Source organism: Falco rusticolus, chromosome 8 (assembly GCF_015220075.1).
Source record: "Falco rusticolus isolate bFalRus1 chromosome 8, bFalRus1.pri, whole genome shotgun sequence".
Lineage (NCBI taxonomy): Eukaryota > Metazoa > Chordata > Aves > Falconiformes > Falconidae > Falco > Falco rusticolus.
This window is the reverse complement of record NC_051194.1, coordinates 42,788,820-42,808,350: the sequence shown is the minus strand read 5'-3', so window position 1 is coordinate 42,808,350 and position 19,531 is coordinate 42,788,820. Positions and strand designations below refer to the sequence as shown.

Sequence of the window (19,531 nt, the reverse complement as noted above, 5' to 3'; positions counted from 1 at the left end):
GGTTCTGACACCATTAACTGCAGTGGGACTTCACCAGCTCACTGCACCTGAGGATTTTGTTCCACCAGCCTCGGGAATAACTGCTGATTTACACCAGCGTGAACACGGAATTAACATGAGTACTCTTAATAGGATACCAGTTCAGAAGTAAGAAGACTGAATGCTAAGGTTCCATTGTCTTGAATTAAAACACTAGTGTTGAAAGGTCTTTTGAAAAAAATTTTGTGTCAGTATGGCATCGCAAGCCCTGGAGCAGCACCGTTAACTGCAGTTCATGGCAGTGCAAAAAGCAGTTTGATAGCAGATGTTAGTCTATTCTATTCTGAGTAATTCCTAACAAATTAAAAACAAATGCTACCTTAAATCCTGTGAGAACTTTTATATATATATATATAAATCTAGAGAACAACATCTGTTCTTTATCAGTTTTTGTAAATACAAATAATTTAGCCATATGTAACCTGTCATTAATGCACACTTAAGGACAACTTACCTTTTAAAAATTTACAGCTCATTTTCAATAACAATCAAAATAAGATAGCAGAGATCCACGATTGTTAATTACTTTCATAATGCAGCAATGTTGATCAGTAGTTTTCAAAACAATTAAGCAGTTGTCCTGAGGTTTAACACTATGCTTTATATGCCATTGTAGCCATTGAAATTATTTTTTGTATAGAATTACAGCAAATTCTCCACCAGAGAGAGCTGTTGCAAAATTTTTCCAACAGCTGTTGAACATGATTATTTCATTGATTTATAACCCAAATTATTAAATTCACCATGACAGGTGCAGATGAATCATGTAGTTTATTCCACTGGTCAAAGAAAATAATTTAAAGGGCAAAGCGATATACCTAACAAGGCCTTTTGGTTCATTTCTCAAATATTTATATGCTGATTAAATGAAAACAAAACAAAAACCCCACAAACCAAACTGAAACTCTTTCTCCATAATCTACCAGACTCTCGGGAACGGCAGAAATGCTTACAATTTCACAGAGCACCTTCAGAAGCTCTGCAGGTCTAGGGGAGGAGGTGCAGTACAAATTGTGGCTCCGTTAGAGGAATGTCTAGTGACTGCATGGGAGAAATAAGATGCACAATGCACTGGCAGCCATGATGTAACGTAGAAACCTGTTTTACTTCATTGCAAACGAATGGACAATATATATTGTACAATATATAATAAAAATACAGCTGATACAAGTGCCACTAATTAACCAAAAAACTAATGTTAAGACTTAAAAATGCTCATTTTTTGTAATATATACACCGCAGTAATAAGCCACAATAAATACATCAAATTCCATATCATTCATAATAAATACTGAAAATATAAATACAGAATAATACAGTTAATTTGAATAAATTATTATAACATAAGGTCTAAGTTAAGTTATGTTGAATATTATTGTAGCTTATATTACCCTTTGGCATCTTTGATGTTACAACTTGTTTTAAAAAAAAGAAAGGAAATTAAGGAAATGTGTAGTTCGTGAAGCTTGAAATTATTTCCATGTACAGATTTTAAGATGAACTTTCTTTCCCTTTGCTTCTTCAAACAGTTTTAAAAGCAGCAGTCAAATTAAATATGTTGCTTTACTGTTGAAATCTCCGCAATTTTAGTATGCAAGATCATCTGTAATGGAAAATGTTAAGTACTTAACGCAATTATTTTTCTCAAAAATTAGCAAAGTTAGACATGATATACAAATTTTAAACAAATGGCTGCAATTACACCACAATTTTACTAGTCCCATTTGAATGGATTACATGTCTGAAAGACCATCAACTTAAGTGCTTCTGAATCCATGCCGTGGTGTGCTACTTACCACTTGCCAACAAAAGACTTCAAAAGCATTTTATATTCTTATGGGGAAATACATATATACAGAGAGATGAACCACCTAAATGACAGGGCTGGACTAGACAGTGTAAATGTTATGTGGTTTGTATTTGTTAAAACAATGAAAACACTTCAATCAAAAAACGTATAAAGCGTCGGGTTTGTTTGTTTTTTACAAAATTGCTATCTATTAGTTGTAGATGGAAACAAATCAAAATAACCAACTGCCATGTTTTATGTCAACAGGTATTAACCAATACATTTTTATTAATTATTTTAATTTGTAAAAGATTATTACACTAGAATGCAATTTAACTTAAAAGATCAACTTTACTAAGACAATATTAAAGGCTGAGGCTCTTAGGAACAGATTTGTAATCTACAGCTTTTGACTATTTTTGCACTGTTAAATGTCTAGCGCTTATTTTACATCAAACACTTTTCACAAACTACACTTCAGACATATTTCTGTAGAAGTGCCTATAATCAGTCAATTAAAAGGGCCCAGTTGTTATGCATTATTTATGTGGACATTGTTATGTGAGAACTAAAGTGGTGGCATCTGTGTGAAATGGTTTGAAAAAACAGCATGCTTGCTTCTGGTTTTGCTTTAAGAGAACCAGCTGCCAGCGCACACAATGATGCAATCTTTTCAAGAAGCTTAAAACTCATGCTCAATCTACGTGTCGGAGACTCCCAAACGGATGGCTGGTTCTTTACAGTGGTCCCCCAGTACCCCAGCAAGGCTGACCTTCACCTATAATCCAACCCAGAATTTCACTCTTTAGATCATCTTTAAAAAGTTTTAAGATAGAGAAACCTAAAAAAAAAAAGTAGCTGCCATAACGTACCATGTCTCATTTGAAAATCCTAAGCTAAAATGCTAATAAAGAGGGCAGCTATTTCTTCTTTTAGTGTTTTGTTATCTGAAGAACAGGTTAGATTAGAACCTGGGAGCAGAGTTAACTGAAATGACATTGAACATGACTTTGCAGTTGCCATAGGTAAAGAAAAGACATGGTATCAATGCTTCTAGGGTGTTGCTTTGCTTTGTTTTTACCCCATGCTTTTGGATAAGTCTTTTATTTAATGTCTGCCTGTAGACAACCAGTGTGGAAAAATGACATTGCCTGTTTGCACTGAGTTCAGGTTTGGTTTAAAATATATTAAATAACAGAATAAATATTATGATCTAACATGGCCAAGCTTGTAGTGAACATGCATATACCTTCCCATCTTTGCTCTGGGGATATCTTAATTTCCCTTTTTTCCTTCATTTCTTTCCATATGTAATGCTTTCTTTTGCCCTTCAGAAGAAAAAATTGTCCTCGTCAATCTATCTCTTGCCTTCATCCTTCTTTTTCTCTAAATTGCCCGTTCTGTCCTACCCTCACTCACTCCAGGGCATATCCACTCATGCCTCAAGACAAAGGATTATCTTGATCCTTGTGTTAGAACAGTGGTGTTCATTTGTGTCTTCCACCGTTTTTCCTTTCCATTGAGAAAAGCTAATCTGGTCTTGTTGGATTGTTGGAAAAATGCATTTTGAAGAGATCATATGTATGAGGCAAACTTCTTTTGGCTCGGTTCCATTTGACACTCATTCACAAAATACCCAAGTAAAACAAGTGTCATTGTTAAGAACCAAATTAAGATAATTGAATAAATAAATGAGGTTTGCCTTTTGCCTGTTTTCTTGCTGTTCTCCCACCACCACCACCCCACCCCGCCGCCTTGGATGAAGGACTATCATCTTCTCAATTGAGAAGCAGCAATACAGAGCATCATGAATATGGTTCTCCAGTCAGTGGAATTCTGTGTAGTGGGTATCCTGCTCACCATAAAGCCTATGCAGCAGTAGAGCAATATACATTTTAACTTTTCCTTTTTAAGATCTAGTTCACTTCTATTTTATAAAAGGTTTTTTTTTAGTTTACTTATATTAGGAAAAAAAGAAGAAGAAGAAATCATAACAGTAGTTTGAAGGAAACTTTTGTTCCCCTAAGTGATGGTTTTCTGCTTTCCCTAGTCTTGGATTTCCATCCTGTACTGGGCTGTGCTGTATCAAGAATGACACTCTTCCCCTGGATCTACATGCTTCAGGAGGCAACAAGGATCTCCTACCACATCTCTGCAGCCTGCGGGGTAGGTTTCCTCCTGTTTGTTTGTGTGTGTGTGAAGGGGGAGTCTACAGACCCCCACTGGGACTGCTACCTTGTGACTTTCAGATTCAGAGCCAACAGAGGACTATTTTTCACCTCAGTTTGGATCTATTTACATGCTAATACTAAGTGGAAAATGAAATTAATTTTTTTAGCAAAATAAAGGATAAATAGCAGAGAGGACACTAGAGTTGCCCTTGTGCTCGATTTTAATGAAGAGCCTTACTGTAAAACAGACCTTTCCAGACACTAAGATGAAGGGAGGAAGGAATTAAAAAGAAAGGACTAAGGCTGCAAAACATCTGTTTCATGAATTGGATGTTCTTATAAAAAGTAAAATTCCTGGTATCAGCCATTAGGGTAGCGGAAAGTTCTCTAGGATTTTATAACATTTCTCCTTAAGCGAAAACAGTACTCTGGAAAATTTAATAGCAACAAAAGTAAAAGCAAAAGCTGCCTCTGATTTAGGAGTAGGAAGAGACAGTGAGCAGGAAGCAGTTACAAAGAACTCAAGCTTTTGTTCACTCAAACATCTTTACAACTAAATAGCACTTGTTAATCACTTCACAATGTTCACGCTTTGTATTTCACACTTCTTGGAGAAAATGGACAATTAATAATTTGCACATGGACAGCGATTACAGAGAACAGCAAAATTAAGGAATACTTTTAAAAAATTTGGGAACATTGAGAAAGCAAATGTTGAGATTTCTCCTACCAAGGAGTATGTTAATGAACTAGACTCTGTTTTGAAAATAACAGTAGCTTTCTACCATTCTAAAAAAATAGTAATCAGATTTAATATTTTAGAAATAAATTCTATAGAATATATTCTCTGAGTTAATTCTAGTTTTTCTAAGTATTTTACATCAAATGTTGTGCAACCATAGTACGGTAGATGACAGAATTACTCTTTAGCCTCAGTGGGAAAGCCTCACACCCCTAAACATTTAACCATTTCCCATACCATCCTCTTCTGCCCCTGTTCCCAACTGCTTCAGGAAATTAAACAACTGGCACATTTTTTTCATGAGTTTATACAACACATGAGCTATAATATGGGCGTTTCTTATTTAGCAAATGCCTTTTAAAACAGTACCATGGGCGCCTCTTGCTTTAGCTCTGAGTAAGGGCATCTGCTTTCCTGCAGGAGCAGCCTCGGGAAGCAGTTTCAACTGAGAGAATTCAGCTGGCAAAAGAAGATAACACGCAGGGGAATAAGACTGCCTGTTGCTGCCAAGTATAGCGTTGCAGGCAAACTACAATCTTGCTGCTCAAATGTTAAGCACTCAACAGGTAAGTGTTTTAAATTCAACACAGCTTTTATTCTAATATTCACCACGAAATTTATTGTTACACTTGTGCTCGTTAATCTCCTCCATGGAAAAAAGAGCTTGCTTTTGCTGTGTTTCAAGTTAGTGGTAAGATTTCTATTCGCCTCTGAGCTGGACTGGGCTTTATTGGGAAAGTGACTTAGTTTGCAGTACAAAAATTTAGTTATGATACCAAAATAGGCAGAAAAAACCCTGTATTTTGCCTGTTCTATAGAATTATTTTTTTATCACCATATCTCCAAGTACCTTACAAACCAGAGCACAGAGAATGGAAATGACACATCAGGACAAAGGCAAAGCCAACAGAACCCAGGTCTCCTCTGTCTAAGCCCAGTACTCTCTACCCAGTATATCACATTTTTATCAAAGAGCCTGGGAAATATTAAAAACATAATACATGTTCTGTTTTGCTTAAAAATGTATGTACACAATCTTTAACAAACTAGCTGTGTTTCATGAAGATAACCTCCCGACTGTGCGGCAGGGAATGCTACATGATCTGTCTGTTAGCACGCTTACTGAAATACGACACGCAGATAAAGAGTAGAAACTGGATCTGGATCAGTTAGCAATCCTAGTGAGTAACAACACCATGAATACTACATGCAGTTTCTGCAGAACTTGGACAAAAGGCAGGATCGCATTGTTAACTGACAGTTAACAGATCAGTGAGCAGGCTGAACCGTATTTATAGCAAGTGATAGTTACTGCGATAGCGTAATCAATGGCCTTAAAATAAATAAATGTCAACTCAAATTATGATTCGCTAGCAGGATCTTGAGTAAATGAAAATTAGTAAAACTTTACAAACTAGCACTTTCTAACATAAATGGCATACACCTCATCAAAGAATTCTTTAAAGAAAAGGGGAAAGAAAGCTTAGAAACTTCCACTGACCAGCTTTTCATTTTTTAAAGGATGTTCCAGTAGGCGTGAGTTATAGCTCTTAAGAAACAATTGCAATTGCTGCAATTTTGCCAGAAAAGTTCTAGTTTTACGTCTATAGTCAGTTACAGCCTTATATATAAACTTATAACAATGCATTTTTTTTCCAAGAGAGACAACATTCACATTGTAGGCAAAAAGGTATCCAGTTTTAGGTGCTGTTCCAGTGATCTGTGTGAAAATTCTGTTTTATTTTAAAGAGGGAAATGCTTGTGTTATGACTTATTTTTCTGAACTACATAGCGTAATCGTAAATATCTGATTTATTACCTGGCTTCTTAAGAGTGATTATCAGTAGCCAGATATTTTGGGAAATAAACCTGATAGAGCTATTAATGAAGTAAATATTTCCACAAGTGATGTACTGTCGATACAGAAGCAAATAATGCTGCTTGTCATTTAGTAACATAATACTTTTATCACAAAGAAATAAGCTTAGCCAAAATGAAAGGACTGGTTATCAACATTAATATTAACCAACTGGGAAATGGGAGACATCATAGATTATTACATACTAGCCCAGAAAATACGTTAGAACATTTTTCCATCCCATAATTTAAGTCTGATTTTCATTATATGAAGAGTACTTTTTTTCTTCTAAACAAAACATCGATGTCTACTCAAAGGGTGGGAATCTTGACTCTCACCTGATTTCTACAGCCTACTCTAGCTTAGATTTCACATTAGAATTAGCCTGTCTGTTTTGGTCAGGGCTGTGACTTTTTTTCACTCCAGTAAACATATAAATGCTAGAAAAGGCCTTAGCTTTGCTATTTGCTGATATGGAATTGTTTGGGGAACAGGTTTAGCCTGTATAAAAAAAAAAAGGAGGTTTCTGGTGTTCTTTTTCCCTTGGTATGAGTTTATCTCTGTTCGAAGGCTTGTTGATATTATTATTATTATTATTAGTTGAGCTACCAGGAAATCTCCATTAGTTATAAACAGACTTGACTTTGTAACTTGTTGCAAGAACTAAATGAGATTTGTTTACTTTGTATACCGAGATCAGTTCTTGATCACAAAACATCAGATCAGATCAAAAGAAAGGTATTATTATTTACATTATCACCAGGTCGTTTAGAATATTTTTTCAACATAAATCTTTATTCTGCACATTTTACTTTGTGACTCCCAGGAATTAGCTACCTTGGCTCATCCCTGGTGCCCCAATGGCACAGAGCATATACATCTAAGTACTCAGAAGTTTATACAGATGCTAATATTAAGGAGGCCTGGGGTCTGAAGCCTGTGCCAATGAAAGTACTAAATAACCATCATCTCAGTATTTTAAAGCTAGCTAAGACGTATTTTATAAAGTTAATCACACTGTGCTTGCTAATATTATTAAAGATATTTTTCATGTGAAAGCACAGGGGCCAAGAAAATAATTTCTTATTGCTTAGTAAGGGGGTGAATAATGAAACAAAAAATTTCATTTAGCTTTCCCCTGAGAGAAACACCCTGGTAAAGTGTGCATGATCCTCCACCACACTCTGAGGTTAAAAAGCTGCTACTGATTCACAGCTACTGTCCCAGCTCAAGTAGAAGGGATCTGTGCTTTTGGTGCTGGTGTTGAGTGCCAGATTCAAGCCCGCTGTTAATGCAAGATGCCTATATACACAGAGGCTTGTGACATTTGCCTACAGAGTATCTTGAATAGAATAATATTATTCCTAGATGCAGAACTTTATGGACTAACGTGTTGCTCTTTAAAAATAAAGATGGGCATTTGCTGTAAGGAACTGGAGAATACATGCACTTACCTGGCTACTCAGCCTTTAGAGAAAGAGACTAGAGTGTTGTGGGACTAAGAGGAACAGAGGCTAAGGAGCTGCTGAGCCAGATAACCAGCGTGACTGCATTTTCCCAGGAGATGGAATACATTGCAACTGTGGAATCCGGTCCCTAGAAAACTAGGACTTTTTGATGCAGTTCATATAAAACACGTAGGACTTCTTGTGGAAACAAGTAAATAAAAAACCTTTCCAGCTACTACATGGAGTAAAAATATTTTGCTAATTTAGCATAAAAATGAGAAATCACTTTGTCCAGATTTCATATAAAAACAATTAAGTTGGCTTATTTTTTTTTAAAAAGCATATTTTAAATCTGGCAGTTTATCTACTGGAGTACTGTACAGGATGTTTTAAAGAGCTTCTAACCAGAAGAGTCACTGTTACAGAGCTAAAATTTACACTGTGTTTACATGCATACTGTTAACCATCTAGGTTTGACACAGATACAAACTAAGATGCTGATCCTTATTTTGACAAACAAGACAGGTCTACATTTTAACCCACTTGATGTATAATAAATAAAAGTTCAGTATTAGAAGAACAGGAGTGTTAAAATAGATTTTGAAATCAAAATAAGGCATTGCAGGATTATCAGTGTAGAGAAAAGCAGGTTCCTATACCTCCTTTTCTGAAAGAAAGCAAGGTTGGTTAATAAAATTAAAGGTTGAGATACAGCAGGTATTTTAATTCCCATTTCATTTAAAAACAAATGGAGTACAAGGTAATGGATATCCATAGGATGCACATGCTATTTTGCTTGTAAACTGCAGATGAGAGAATTTCTGAAGCTATTTATCCTCACTGAATCTGCTGATGCCTAATTAGACCAAATGACTAAATTTGAGATACGATCAGAAGTCCACAAAAGCCAGTCTCTTATTTCATTAAAACTGCTAAATATTTAGGAAATCTAGACACTTCCACATTTTTTTCCCATGCTTCATTTAAACTTTGATCAGCAAGACTCTGCTTTCATAAATCACCTACCGACATATTCATAAACTGGCTTGGGAAAAACATACGGGTTTTGTTACAACGAATTTTAAGATCTTGCATACACCTCAGAGTCTGGAGCTATGGCATTTCTCCAAAATAGTTCACAGTTCCCGCAGTTAATACCGTACTGCAAAATGGCACTAAAGTGCATAAGTATCTGAATGTTTGTTGGGCTAAAAGGTGCTGTGCAAGCTTAAGCTACTGCTTTGCCATTATATACAAGATCATTTTTCTTTGGGGAGGGGTACTAGTTCTGGAATGCCACCAATTTTAATTTTAATGGAGGATTGTCTACCGTTCACCTTTCTATAAGACGTAAATGCCCCCTTTCTGACTCTTCTGTTTGTCAAGAACAGTAAAAGAGAAAACAGTATATCCAAAAATGCATTTCAAGATAATCTACCAGACATGGTATTTAAAAAAAGGAAAAAAAAATATGGGAAAAAGAAGAATACAAGATACTCCAGATGAAAAGTGGACATGCTCTTTGTAACTAGCCATGGATCTTCTGATCAAATGAACATGCTGTTCATTTTTATCAAAACATGAGTACTAAACTACCATAAATAAAATACATACAGTACAGAACAATTAAAACTTTTTTTGTACAGTAGTTACTTTTACGTTAAACTTACCATCTTTTCAGATATGTTGAAAATTAGGGCTCTAAACATGATTATTTCAAAGTATTGTTTTTAACAATCTTGCACAGGCCCGACAATCAAAAACACGAAGCTTTGATTCAGATAGCTTGGCAGGTTTCACATACTTTGATAGGTAGGCTACTTTGAAATACGTTGGGTGTGTTTTTTACTTACACATTTTATTTTTATCAAAAGACAGTTCGAATATTATTATTTAAATCTTTATACGAACTGGTTTGTGCAATACCACTGCCAGTGTAGCTTGAGAAAACAAAATGTGTCTGGAACATTGACTATAGTCCAAGTGTTGTCTACCTCTTAAAAAAGTAAGATTCTAGGAAATCCAATGTGAGTGCATTTTAATACAGGAAGTCAGTCTTAGAATAATTTTAATATTAAACAGGTACCGTTTCTACCACTGGTGATTTGATGCACTCCTCGTGCAGTCTGCTCTTTTCTGGGAGGTTTAGCGAATTCTCAGCAGGGTGCTCTTGTACATGACTTTCGCCATTCAACGCTGTAACAAAGCCGTCTTGAGAAGGACCTTTCAAGTATGAGTGAAATTCCACTTGAGGGTGACTTGGCCTGTGCTCAGTGTATAAACTGTTACATGGAGCACTGCTATCACCTTCAGAAGATGAGCAGCAAACAATCACTGAGGGGTTTGCAGAAGGGTAATGAGGGCTGCTAAAAGTTTCCTCTGATTGCCGTGTGTAGCCAACAAACTGTTCTGAAGTCATGTTGTAAGGCACCAGAGAAAGACTACCGTTCTTGACAGCATCCCTTTCTGAGTAAGTCTCACCGATCTGGTTAGCAGTGCCAGCAACGTGGTTCTCTATTTGGTAATACAGATTTGAAGAGTTAGTATAGTATGAGGCATTTTTAGAGTGGTTTTCATGCACAGCAGTTCCATCAGAGTAGCAAAGAACAGAAGGAAGAGGCACCATATCAGCATGGGAGCCCATGCTTTCTACAAAGTCATCTGCTTTTTCTTCCTCATCATCTTCCTCCTCGTCTTCCTCTTCCTCTTCATCATCATCTGATTCACTAGGGGCTAAACTCTGTGTGCTAGAATCTGTTACTCCACTACAAAAGCTACTCCCATCTTCCTCTTCCTCCTCTTCCCCTGGGCAGTCCAAGTCCTCGGCTGACTGAGAATGCATAACTGCAGCCGGAGGTTCAGTTTCAATCTCAAAATTTTCTGCAATTGAATATTCAACCGGATGGGGTCCTGGACTCATAGAACTGGTGTGTGCACTTATCTCACTGTGGCAGCCATTTAGTGTCGGAACTTGCTGCTCTCTATTTTTCTCCAGTTCTAGTTTCATTATTGTGTGCAAAAAGTGAGTCCGTACACGGATTGGGTTAAATTCAATTCTACCTGCTGTATTGCTACACCCTTCTTTAGTGCAACCGCACGGAAAAGACATACGATCCACCTTTTAAAAAAAAGAACACAGATTAACAATACGTAGCATAAGCCTGTGCTCTAACAGAACCTAGACAGCCTAGAAAAATACAGTAGTGAAGTGGAATTCACTTGAGAATTACCCGTAAGAACAGTCAAAGCTAACAGTAACTCAGCCAGATAGCCCTGGGATTTAGCACTACTGATGGGACAGTGGGGGACCCATACATGCGCCAATGCTGCAGAACAGGAAAGGTCTGTTTCAGCTCTACAGGTGAAAGCATTACACAATGGAACAAAAATTAGGTAGTTTTTCTATATATGGATCTGCTACAGCTTTACTTCATGTTATGCTCAAATCCAGGCAAAAGCATTACCAGAAAGTCTGAAATTTGGTAAAAATCATGGAAGCTAGCAATCTATTGAAACAAAATGAACTATATATAAAAAACCTTTATGAAGTTGCCAGTGGGGATGCTTGACCACAGTAGGAATAAAAACGCAAGTACAATTTAAAAGATATTCCAGCCAACTGCAGATGCAGTATTACAAGCTCAACAGACTGTGGGTAGAACTTTTCTATCTAACCTTAAACCATCTTAAATTTCTAAAAATGTGACTAAATCCACATGTCTGGTAGTTCAGTTAGACAGCTTAAGGTCTATAATTTTCATCTACACTGTAATACCTGAGTATCAAATATGATGCAGAAGAGAACCGTGTAACACCATCTAGTACATCTTCCCCCACATACGAAGATGAAAACAGGGACAGTAAAGAGAATACATTATTTAAAATAGCAGAGGAAGTTTAGCTTGGATTTAAGAGATGATGAAAAATGCATTCAGGAAGAAGTTAACTCAACTGCATAACAGCGACTCAGGAGAATTAGTGGAAACATCTTTTAGGGAGCATTTTGGGACATTTACAGCTCCACACAGGAAACTATGTAAATGTAAAATACAAAATACCTTTTCACTCTGAAGAGGAGAAATTACCTCCTATATTAGCAGATATTTTTATTGCCTACATGCAAATTCATCACACGTGCATTTTAAGTATCATGCGTGTTAAATAAAGGATAGTACCACACAGTGTCATTTATGGTTTCTCATTGAGTTTGGACTGGATTTCACATTTAGACAGTATGTGAATTGTCTCTAACATAAAAGGTAATATCCCTTCTGAAATCTGCAGGCTACTGATTCTTCTGTTGTCTGCATCTGCCTATTTAGATAAAGGCCAGAGAGGAATACGAGGAGCAGGATATTTGTATAAGAACAAAAAAACCCCAACAAACCCTAAACCAATCATAAAATACAGTGTTTGAGGAGGCTGGTTGTATTGCCCACTATATACTCTTAAATCTGAGCCTTAGAAAACTGGCTTGAGATCCCTAAGTGTTACTGTTTAATAAATAAATTAACTAATTTCTAGTAGTTATGACTTTTAACAGCAAAAAGTACACGTGTGCATGCACATACACCCCTCTGCATCCCCTCGATAGTTAAATGACAATAATATAGACATCTACCTGACATTTTATGCCTGCAAGACTGCAAGTGCAACTTTCTGGATCACAGAACACACGGCAGTCACAGCCACAATCCTCTCTGGACAGGCGGATGGCCCGCAGCTCGTGTTTTTCTTCCACATCAATCTTCTTCACTCCAGAAGCTCGCAGCAATGCCCTTCGCTTTTTTGTCGGCAGGGGTTGTAGAAAGAAGTATTCATCTACTTCAGTGTTGTCTAGATCAATATCATCATCAGAAATGTCATCCAGTGTCAGCGTATTAGCTTCTTCAGATTCCACTGTACCATTCTTCGTCATCTGTTGCATAGAACAATTAACAAAGTCCTTACACTATACTCACACACACATATATATGCCATAGATGTAAATATGTATAATGCATTATGAATGTGGAAAGCCATATGTAAAAATGCTGCATGACTACCAGGAAGTTCCAGAATATGATTACAGATGGGATGAAAAGGCAGTTCTTTCACATTCAGCATATGAATTAAATACACTTTTTTAGATTCATGTTTGTCACAAAGCTAATTTTTTTCTAAGTTTCTAATTTCTCATCTGTTCTTGTATGTCCTTTATCATTTGTTGTCGTATGCCAGATCTCATGCCTTTCTAAAATTCTAATCTTTTCTATATTGTTTCGTTTCATAAGATAATTTTTGAGCTCTTAACTGATTCTAGTTCCTGTCTCTGGTCCTGAAAATAACCCTTTGTGTTGACATAGATTTCGGTACTTTACTAACCACTCCAGATTATTCCTAGGTAGTTAATGAAAATAAACTTAGAAAAAAAGGAAGTTGTTAACCTCTTGTGGAGGACCTTGAAAAGTTTTTAGAGGATTCATTTTCCTTTCCTAGAAACATGAATTTTTGAGTCTCTGTAGATACAAGTATCCTGGCACTACAGTATTTACTTACGTATAGTCTGGCTCTCAAACCTTTCAAAACTTGTTTCAAAATTAAACGGCCATGAGCATCAAGCACAAACATCCAGTGCCACTTTCATAAGATACCACACTTCTGTACCATACATGTAGAAAGGGGTGTACACAGTCAAGAAGAAAAGAACAAAAAAATACTGCACTGAAAGAAAGTTAATTTTCCCATCCATGGTAGAGCTCACTAGTTACTTCTGCTAGATAACACAACTACAGCATTTATAAAAATTCTTCTACAGAGAAAATTGCTTGAGAATCAAAAGAATATCAAATGTTCAAGTTCAGAGAGAGGATGACATTCACTGCAAAATATGTATTTTCTCCATCTCGGGTTACTCAGATTGAGCATCATACTACACAGCAAATGTGAAGCAAGTGCAGTTATATGATTATTTTTTTTGGCCATCTAATAACAACACTTTTTTTTATTATTGTTCTAGGGAATAATTTTGCTTAAAATGGAAAACCAACCAAAAAAAAACCAAACCCTGATTGCCAATGTTCTCCCTGCTCTATGTAATGTTCTGAATTGATGGGGCTTAATTATATTAGCCAAGCACCTGGTCTCATACTTTTGTGAAAAAAAAACATGGTGCAACTATGTGATAATTATACACTGGTGAAGTCTCACGTCTCACTGGCATTAATAGTTTCATCCTGGGCATCACTATGACCTCATAAAAACAGCCCCCCGTGAATGTAATTTGAACACTTCTTACCTACAGAAAAATAGTCATTTGAATACTTTCTGTTTTGCCTTATTTACTTGCAGAAAATTTCAGCTTGGCCTGTCATCCCAAATAAATTTTTAAACACCAGTTTTAAATAGAGATAACATGCTGAAGTCATAACTACCGTTACCTGTTTCTTGTGTATTTCAATGTTTAGACATTTAGCAATTATCACTGTAAAGGTAACTCCCTGTTTTGCTACTAAATCCTGTCATCTCCATCTAGCTATGCTTCTTAGGTGTAAGACAGCAGTCCTGAATCTTACCCATTCCACTACTTCTGCTTTCATTATGTTCCCAGCTGTTTCTTTTTCCCATTTATATTAACAGTTTGTCCTTTCCACAATCTTTCGGACTGTAACTGTCATTTATGGTGTTACTGAATTACTGATGATGGACTCCTACTGACTGCTTACTCTTTTTTGTAATTGCTATTCTGTGTTTATAACAACTGTGTAAGACAATCACAGAAAAAAACCCCAAACTAATTATTCCTGACTTGTGAAGTCAGGTTAAAAACAATAATACTCTTCTCTTTGAAGGCAAACAGTCTCAGTGTCATGGCTGGTAGCCCTTACACACAGTATATGTGTACACATTACACTGCACAAAGAAAAACTACCCTGAGATCAGTAATCATCCCTTCTTAGCAATTCAGCATCGTATTTAGTTCATGCAGAGGTGTCGTGCCACTTCCGCAATGCTGCTTTATAGGCGTTATTGCTTCCTTCTCTATTCAGTTTATCTCAATCCTCTAACTGCAGCCTTCAGAGTTTAGTGCCTTCATTTTATTTCATGTTTGTTTATTTACCATGTCTGTTACCCCTGTAACATTCAAATCCCTTTATATGTATGTACTTCTAGCTCTTTCTTCATCTCAAACGCAGGTATTTTCAAAAACGTCCTCAAACTTCCTTCAGATTGGTTCCTTACTCTATTTTCTATTTTTCATTTCACTTTACAGTGGCTAAAAATAGAGGGGGTAATAGCTCCCTAATCAGTTCTGCCTGGCCCCGGGACAATGGAGAGATTATTTACAGCAGGTATGTCAACATATTCATTCAGTAAGGTAGGAAAGATGTAAGAAGCCATCCTTTTTCTGTAAAATCTACAGTAAGAGACATGTAAATCCACAGAGTAATTAAATGCCTCTTGAATTAGCTGCCTGAAGCTAGTGGGAGGGAATACTCCACTGTACATGTAATTCAGCCTGAATGTTCAAATCCAGAATGGCATCCTTGATATTTTATGTTTTTCATTTTTTGTTAGCTAGGTACAACTAAGTACAGTGTATTTATGTTTCTTTGCTTTCTTTTATTTTACGTAATAGGAGTATGAACTACCTAAGATTTCTGATTTCTCCATTTCTAAATACACAAGGCTCAAATCAGTCCTTAAGCAGGTCGCTGTTATTTAATTGCCTATCAGATTTTAAGTTTGAAACCGGAAAGGGAAGGAATTCTAATCCCTGCTTCTGTAATTATTTTAGTATTTTATTCCATTACTATTTAATAAAAATTCAGTTTCAGGTCTCCATGAGGTGAATGCTGTAACTGCTCAGCTTAACAAAGGCACCTGTGGAACCATACCAAACCTGCCATGAATTTCTCCTCCTCCTGCTGCCAATCCTAAGTGCTTTGCTGCACAGCGCAGAGCATTCGGGAATGGGCTCCAGTCACATGCTGAATCCCGTGTGCGTCCAGCAGGCTGGAAAGTCAAACGCCTGGGCAGCAAGCGGGATTACACAGCAGTCTGCCATTTCAAAGCACTACAGCTCCTGCCTCCTGCGCTGGATGACTTCCTTATCGTCTCCTCTGATATTGTTTTCTCGATTTTGTCACACAAAGAACAAATGAATTAATGAAAGATTCAAACATTGCTCAAACAAGTATTTGGGTAACTACAGAGGGAGGAAGACTATCAAGAACCATCAAATGCACTTTCCAATACAGAACTTCAGGGAAACATTAAGTTCTCTTGATTGTGACAATATTGCTCATCTGAATTAAACTTGATATGTAAAATTTCTCTCATAAAACTAAAGGTTAATGTTCTAACAACAGAACCAGGCAAAGGCCAGTAAGTTTGTGAAGCCTTTGGGTAAAATTCACTTCCATTCTGTAAAACATTAAAAATTTAGGTTAGACACCTCTGCCTGCCCTGGATGGAAATTATTCCTTACCGTTGCATCCACAGACCCAGAAGCCTTAACATCACTAGCATCATACTAATCATTTTAACAGATCTTAATCTGAGGAGACGTTATGGCTAAGCAATAAGGACTATTCCAGCTAATTTACTGTGCTTACCCATGAGACAATAAAGTAAAGGCTACCCTGTACCTTTCATCTTGACAAACGATGGCTTTTATGTCCAGATCGCCATTAGAATTTTCACATACTGCTGCTAACAAGTGTTTATGCCGCTGTCAGCAGTGTTTACACCAAAGTGCTGGTGCTAAATGGCTAAAGTGACTGGAAGATGATTTTTTAAGTCTTTATCTGCTCTTCATTAAAAGAAGTTTCTTGTTTGGCTCTTCAACTTCAGCAAGTAAAAAAATAAACAGTACCTGGGTATTATGTCAATTTCAATACATTCCTGTATTTCTATTATTTTTAACACATTCTACAAGAGACAGTGCTTTCTACCTACAGACTAGCATATTTTAATCCAATGCAAACATTTTTAAAAGGGAAACTGAAATTACAAACCACACCAAAAGTGTTACTCTCTGCTTGCATAATGGTTTTCAAACAGCAAAACCTCTTTGAGCAAACTCTGCCCTACTTCATTTTCTCAGTCTTCATTTTTCTGTGATTTACAGTAATTTTGATGCAAATCCTGGCTGGTACATTTTCATGACAGATCCTAAGGTGACATTGTCACCTTAGAACACTACAACATTTCCTTTTTATATTCATTTAGAAACCATGTGAATGACCAAGCAGCTCTTCCATCTCTGTAACGGGAAACTGGCAAGCCCAGTGTCTTAAGCAAATAAAACATGCTCAGTGCTTTACAGTGACTAATTCTGTGAGTCCTGGATTTGCTTCTAGGAGGTAAAGTGGGGTTTACTTTTTTTACCCCAAATGTATAATCAGGGATGCAAATAAAGTGAATTTAATGGAATATTTAAAAAGGAAGTTTTCCATTCCCTGTTTTTATACATGCTCTAGAGTGAAGAGAAGTATTTTACTCTAGTAAAAGATTTATCACTAGTAAGATGTTACCATTTTTAAGCTACTCTCAGGATTCTGAAGACCTCACCACAATTTCTTAATATTTGAATTGAAACTCTGGAGCCAGCTTACCAGTTTCAGAAGATGCTAGTAAACTACTCCCACATCAACTGCTGAGGATCAATGAGGAAAGAATCCCAACACTGCTGAATTCGGTGTAGGGGAAAGGACTTTCATATTTGGTAAAAGGAAACAATTAAAATTAGGGCAGAAGCAGGAATGAAAATCAGGCTTTCCTTATTCACTGAATACTTATGAAGAGATTTTGCAGGAACTTAACAGTCACAGTAAAGATTATCACCCACTCAAAGAAGTGACTCGGGAGATGGAAGAACATGTATTTGGAAGAGGAGCAGAAAGTAGCGTCCGTCCCAAAAAGAAGATTGGGCTGGAGTGATGTAAGTTACTGAAGAAAAGAAATCCACCTCAGCCAAGAGGAGAATTATAAGCCAAGCTCTACTCCATACAGGTGAAGGCTAAAAGGCCTCAACCCATCTTCAGAGGTAAACAGGATCTGTAATTTTCCTTAATTTACTTTAAGAAAAGGAAAAGTGAAATACTTGCATGCCTTACTATTCTTTACTCACTCCACTGGCGATTCCTCTGAGCTGACTCCTGGAAGTCAGCCAAGGGATCTATATGAGCCATTGGTTACACTGACACAGCTCAGCTCACGCTGGATGCTCTGAAGATCCTGCGATGTGAGATGTTTATAGAGGTATAATCTCTATCTAGTGATAAGTCCCTAAAACTCTAGCTTTTGGTTTCCAACCTGTCCAAATATCCATCTTTAATTTGCCTTTGTCCTGAGCGGTTTTATGTTTGTTTTCATTATGACAGTTCAAATTGTATGAACTATTTAAAAATCTATTTAGCTATTCAAATAAAAAAAACAATTAGAGGACTGAAAAAAGTAATTACAATAGTAACGGTCATACAAGCTTCATCAGGAGTTCAGACACAGAACTCATGAATGTAGCTCACTCCAAGGGAAATTGTGAAAGACTCTTCTTAAACTTGGAGGGTGCCAGTTGGCTCTGGACAACTGTAGCAGTATCTGAGACAGAGAGACAATATCAGAAAAGAGGCTGCGGAGCACAGCGGTAGGGTTACTATTCTAAATATTGTTCACTCTTAATGACAGGATTCATCTGAAAAAGAGCCCCAAACACACGTAACAGGCCATTACACAGGAAGTGTTTCATCCATTACAAAAATATTACAAAACCAGAAGTTCTGCTAACCATTTTAAAGAGGCAGAAGGGACAATTCCAAAAACACAATCCCCTTCTCTATTCTCCTCTACTCAAATACACAGCTTCTTACCTCTTCTATGCTGTATTTAAAAAGACAGCTTTCAAAACTGTAGCCAAAATTTGTTCCGACTAGCTAACTGATAGAGCTGGTTAATCTGACATTTCTTCTTTAACACGGACACCCTCTGGTGAAATATTAAAGACATGTAAAGATCATGTAAATAAGTACACTGAAAAAAGAAAGTATTTTTAGTATTAGCTTCTTACTTTTTGCCAAATTTGCTCAAGCTGGCCAAGAAAATAAGCTGTTTCACTTTCTGTACTTAGGAACTTAGTACTTTCACCTCCAGTGCCCCTGTCTAACAGGGCACCATGTAAGGGCTCAGAGGACTCATTCTCTTCCCAGCAGTTCTAGACTTCTGCTGGACACCCTGTTCAAGGTTAACATCCCTCCCTTTCTGCCTGTGCTCTCCCCTCTGCAGAAAACAGAATAAACAACAGCCTCCCTGTAAAGGACTCTGAGGTGCACATTGATAAAAGCTACAACAGCACATGGCAATATCGAACAAAAATACATCTTCAGTAATATAAAAAAACAAAAACAAAAACAAAAACGGAAAAATGCCAGTGTTTTGGTTGGAAACAGAGTTGACAGAAAGGAAATGGTTTTGCTTAACACACACATGCTGGGCCCACATAGC

The 19,531-nt window shown here is 36.8% G+C and overlaps 1 protein-coding gene and 1 long non-coding RNA gene across 5 annotated transcripts in view; one reads left to right on the top strand and one right to left on the bottom strand.

The window, feature by feature from the left end:
- Positions 1 to 1,123: 1,123 nt before the first annotated feature.
- Positions 1,124 to 19,531, bottom strand: part of CSRNP3 (cysteine and serine rich nuclear protein 3) — a 111,801-nt gene continuing 93,393 nt past the window's right edge. For 3 of the 4 annotated variants that reach the window (XM_037398332.1, XM_037398333.1, XM_037398335.1), the window contains 3 exons: positions 12,669 to 12,965; positions 10,134 to 11,165; positions 1,124 to 1,642 (listed from right to left, as the gene is read on the bottom strand). In XM_037398332.1, the coding sequence (XP_037254229.1) occupies positions 1,589 to 1,642; positions 10,134 to 11,165; positions 12,669 to 12,965 (1,383 nt within the window). In that variant the 3' untranslated portion in view covers positions 1,124 to 1,588. Of the gene's footprint in view, positions 1,643 to 9,717; positions 11,166 to 12,668; positions 12,966 to 19,531 lie in introns of all 4 variants that reach the window. The other variant, XM_037398334.1, reaches the window with a different exon arrangement.
- Positions 1,635 to 16,363, top strand: LOC119152716. Its single transcript, XR_005105860.1, has 3 exons — positions 1,635 to 5,307; positions 15,300 to 15,378; positions 15,859 to 16,363. It is a non-coding gene; the product is annotated as an uncharacterized LOC119152716 (long non-coding RNA).